This window comes from Trichoplax adhaerens, genomic scaffold (assembly GCF_000150275.1).
Source record: "Trichoplax adhaerens TRIADscaffold_18 genomic scaffold, whole genome shotgun sequence".
In the NCBI taxonomy this organism is placed as follows: Eukaryota; Metazoa; Placozoa; class Uniplacotomia; order Trichoplacea; family Trichoplacidae; genus Trichoplax; species Trichoplax adhaerens.
The window spans coordinates 827,847-832,107 of record NW_002060960.1 but is presented as its reverse complement, the minus strand read 5'-3'; the positions used below and the strand labels follow the sequence as shown (position 1 = coordinate 832,107).

At 31.2% G+C, this 4,261-nt stretch overlaps 1 protein-coding gene across 1 annotated transcript; it reads left to right on the top strand.

The window, feature by feature from the left end:
- Positions 1-616: 616 nt before the first annotated feature.
- On the top strand, positions 617-3,794 carry TRIADDRAFT_60889 (uncharacterized protein; the record flags this gene model as incomplete). The annotated part of the gene is made up of 2 exons (XM_002116855.1): positions 617-1,703; positions 3,733-3,794. 2 exons carry the CDS (start codon positions 617-619, stop codon positions 3,792-3,794), a joined length of 1,149 nt encoding a protein of 382 aa, XP_002116891.1.
- Between the last annotated feature and the right edge of the window lie 467 nt (positions 3,795-4,261).

Sequence of the window (4,261 nt, the reverse complement as noted above, 5' to 3'; positions counted from 1 at the left end):
ATTAATTGATTCCTTTTAAATGATACATCATTGAATTCAGTAAATTTAAGCAGTCATTTAATTTCATGAAATAGAATTCTTACTGACACAGAAACAGATTCTTTTGTGAGCTTTATTTAAGTCATTAAAGCTGCGATATTAATACTGCAACCAACCCAAAATCGAAATTTTCATACACGTAGAATGTCAATTGAATTGCTAACTGCCTTGTAAATAATTCGTTTGATTATCGTTGACAGGTATTAAATCTATATTACTGATGAAAAGACACCGATAAAATGATGTCTTGATGTTTATGACTACGTAATTTAGTTTCGCAATGACGTCGATTAATGAATTAATTTTGAGGCAGTGGCGACTTATGATTGGAATATTCCAATTTTATGTTATTCATATAGAATTTTTTTGAAATGGTTTTGTGGAGAAGTGTCAGTAGTAAGCAATTTTAAATAATTGTAAACTTGTGTAATGATTGCTCGTAAAATTCTTTAATATCAATTCATTTAGTTACAAGCTCAGGGATAGCTCGAATGGTTAATGGAAAACTTGAGCCGACTTTTATTAGCAAGCTAAGCAATAAAATATTTGTTTAGTACCAAGTAATCTATTGGATAAAATGGCCTTTAATTCAACATTTTGCTTGAACACAACGGAATTAAGCGATGACTACGATGCAAATTCAACATCGACAATTTTAGAAATGCCTATTCCGCTAATTTTTTTTCAGTGCAAATTATTGGCTGATAGCACTGTTGGTTTAATAAGCTGCTTTTTGAACAGTTTTATCATTTATGTTATTAAATATAAAGCTGATACTACAATACCTGTATTTTTTGCTTTAGCAAACCTTGCTATAGCTAATATCTTATTAGCCACCACGTTGTCGCTTGCAGACTTTATAACACTATTGCAATATCGTTCTATTACTTTAATACCTTGGGTCAGTTATACCGTATGCGGTTTCTTGATTCCTCTTGCTATTACGGCTAATGTAGTTATAAATGGTAGTTTAATATTTATTAGCATTGCTCGCTATCAAAAAGTTAAACATTCCGAAGTCCATGGTCGACGCCTTGCAAATCGGCAGGTTATATTAGTTTTAATCCTTTTGTGGTGTATTGGTGTAGTTTGGGCTATTCCATCAGCGAAATCGAATGTTAATCAACAATCCATTTTCCATTTGTGCGATCTACTAACAGTAGATCGAACACAGCAAAGTTTTTTACTCATTTCATGCTCTTTAATAGTTGTGTTACCTGCAATTATCACGACTTACTGCCATTACAGAATATCAGTCCACCTTAGCAGCACTATCTCTATCTCATCTATGACAAATTCTACCATTACCAACCATCTAGAGAAACAGAACTCATCATTTCATGCAGGGTTCCAACGAAAAAAAGATATTATCAAAATGCTTCGTAAACTATCTCTACTTCAATTTTTACTTAATGTAACATGGCTAATTTCTATTTCTATGACTGTGTTGGGCAATCAACACTTTCACAAAAATATTACCAGTATCTGCTTTATTATACAAAATTTGGCAATGTTAATAGCCGGTATTACCAGCCCTGTCATTCATATTAATTATATTCAACGTTTTCGTGAACCTTTACATTCCTTTTTTTTACCTTTACGACGTTACATCAGCCGATGTAATGAAGCAGATCGTGCTGATCAAACTTTCTCATTACGGATAAGTAAGTTTCAAATGATAAGATTATTATCAGCTATTACCTAATTTATTCCTATGTAATTTTTTAATTAATAACTTAATCACAATAGTATTACAGTTCTTCTCTTATAAGTCTTTGTTTTAATTAGAGTAATATTTGCTGCATCAGCTAAGAATGAAAATTAAATTCCTTAAATGTGGTCCAATTTTGTTAATTTATATAGGATAGCAGCATAGGAAGAGTTTAGGCCTTATTACAGAACCCCAGGTTGAAGTAACTGGCTTTGATGATCAATTTAATTACGAGCCACAATTTTGTTGCAGCTTTAGTTTAAAATTACGACAGTAAATATTTTTATCTCTTTAATAGAAATCTGATTTATTTCAATCTCTTCCTAAATCAGTAAAGATTATTGCGATGAAATTACAAAAAATAGTAAATGAAAATCGTTATTCAAGACCGATAAGTAAAATGTATTAGCATGTGTATTTAACGTGCTGTACTAAAGTGGATAAAATTATTTCATATTTTATCTATTATTAGATTTAATTAGCATGCTCATACATTGCTACTTTGATCTTTGTAATAGGTCTCTAATTAATATTATTAATGCAGTACTATTGAAAAATAAATCTATGAAAGTAACTCATGTTGATATTCATAGTCTATAAGGGCCGCTATTCTTTTTACTACATTAAATTAGAAGGCAGTTTCTGATATTACATAATTCCTGTGCAAGAGTAGATTGATGTATCTCGAAACTTGCGTAGGTCAAAGAACGCAGTAAATCAGTAACAGATAATTTTCTTCACTTATTCAACATAGCATACTAATTTAAAGCTGTGGTTGCATTTCTATAAGATATTTTGCAACTCTTATATGATTGCAGAAAGAAATTTATGGACTCTATCTTTAATGACATTTCAATGCTAACTTATTTAAATAATCTTTGGATTAATTAATTTATCATGCTTAACTTTACTGGTAAGTTTATTTAATTAAAAATTCCATGAAGCCAATTGATCGTGACGTTTATAACGATTAATCAGCTTACATTCTTGCTGTTGAGTAAATTCTAGACAGATAAACTCAATCATAACCTTAAGATATAGGACAGTCATTGTCCTGCCGAGGTTCATTCAAATAATCAACTCTGTTTTATTATTTAATACAAGAATAAAATTTAGTTTAAACCATGGCAGTCATTTGTACTTATTCTTTCATACTATTCGTAAATTATGCGAAATTCTTTCAAATGTCCAACTTGATGACATAAAAACACAAACGACACTCTGACCTGATGCAATCGGGTACCATCTGTGCATAGCTTATAATTCTGAAATTTCATTCAGTACTTGTTAGTAGCATCTTATGAGCTTCTTAAAAGTTTATAAATTCTCCTCAATCAGAAATTATCAGAACACTCCCGGTATGAAACTCTAAATCTAGAATCTAAATCCAGATGTTGGATCCAAGAAATCGCTCTAGCGCCCATAGAATGGAATTCAATCGCATCCCATAATGCAACATCTGAAGGATAATAAAAACTGAAACTTACTATACTGTTTCTATTCTAAAACTGCCATATCTAATAAAAAGGATGGCTTTTCTACTCAGCAAAGTTGTGGTGCTGTGTAAAACTAACATGGATTGATTTAATTCTTTAAAAAGCCATTTAGATTAAATTCAATAGAATAGGATTGGGTACCATTCTTAAATTAAATAATCGGCTAGAAATTGATCAGCTAGATATACTTCATGGCCGACATTGTATCAACCCTGAACATAAAATCACTTTCGGTTTCTCCAGTCCTTCGCCAATACTATGCAGTTCATAAGGAGATCTTGTAATACAGAAATAATAATTCTGAATTTAACGGCAGGCTAGAATAATCGTGTATCACTTTGGCGCCGCGTAAATTTCAAGATTCCTTCTGTATTAACTAGCTAAGTAATACTCTAGTTAGAAGTCATAAGTACTATAGAAAGTAATAGTAACCTGCCTGATGATTTATAGTCCTAAATATTAGGATAATTATTCCGTTTATCTTAGCCTTTTTCGACTGCTCTTATGAGGGAGGAGAAGTGATTTACGATGGAATTCCCAGAACGTGATTTGTATAGCGATTTAATAAACGTTTTGAATTTTGAAGGCTTTATCTATATCGGCCATTCTTATTGTGAGATAAGACAGTGTTTTGTTAATTCTTACAAATTGATCAAACATAAGTGAAGTGAAGCAAGAGAGATCTTCAATCACATAAGATGCATCGATGCTTTGGAAATAAACCAATGTAATCAATAGGAAATCATAGCGTCTGCAAATATACTGCAATGGTATACAATATTGGATTAATATTGAATAGAAGCAAAATCACTCAATATGATTTAATGCAGGTGATGTTCCAGTCCCCTCCGGTTAGCATCAATTCATTTTAATCCGGTCGCTTTCTTTTCACGCCCCAAATTCTCTAATTCTACTATATTTGCTAAGTTAATCACTAGTTTATGAGGTTTATACTCAAAATTGAAAATAAATTTAAACAAGTAATTTCATTTTTTGATTGAATGACTTTGTTACA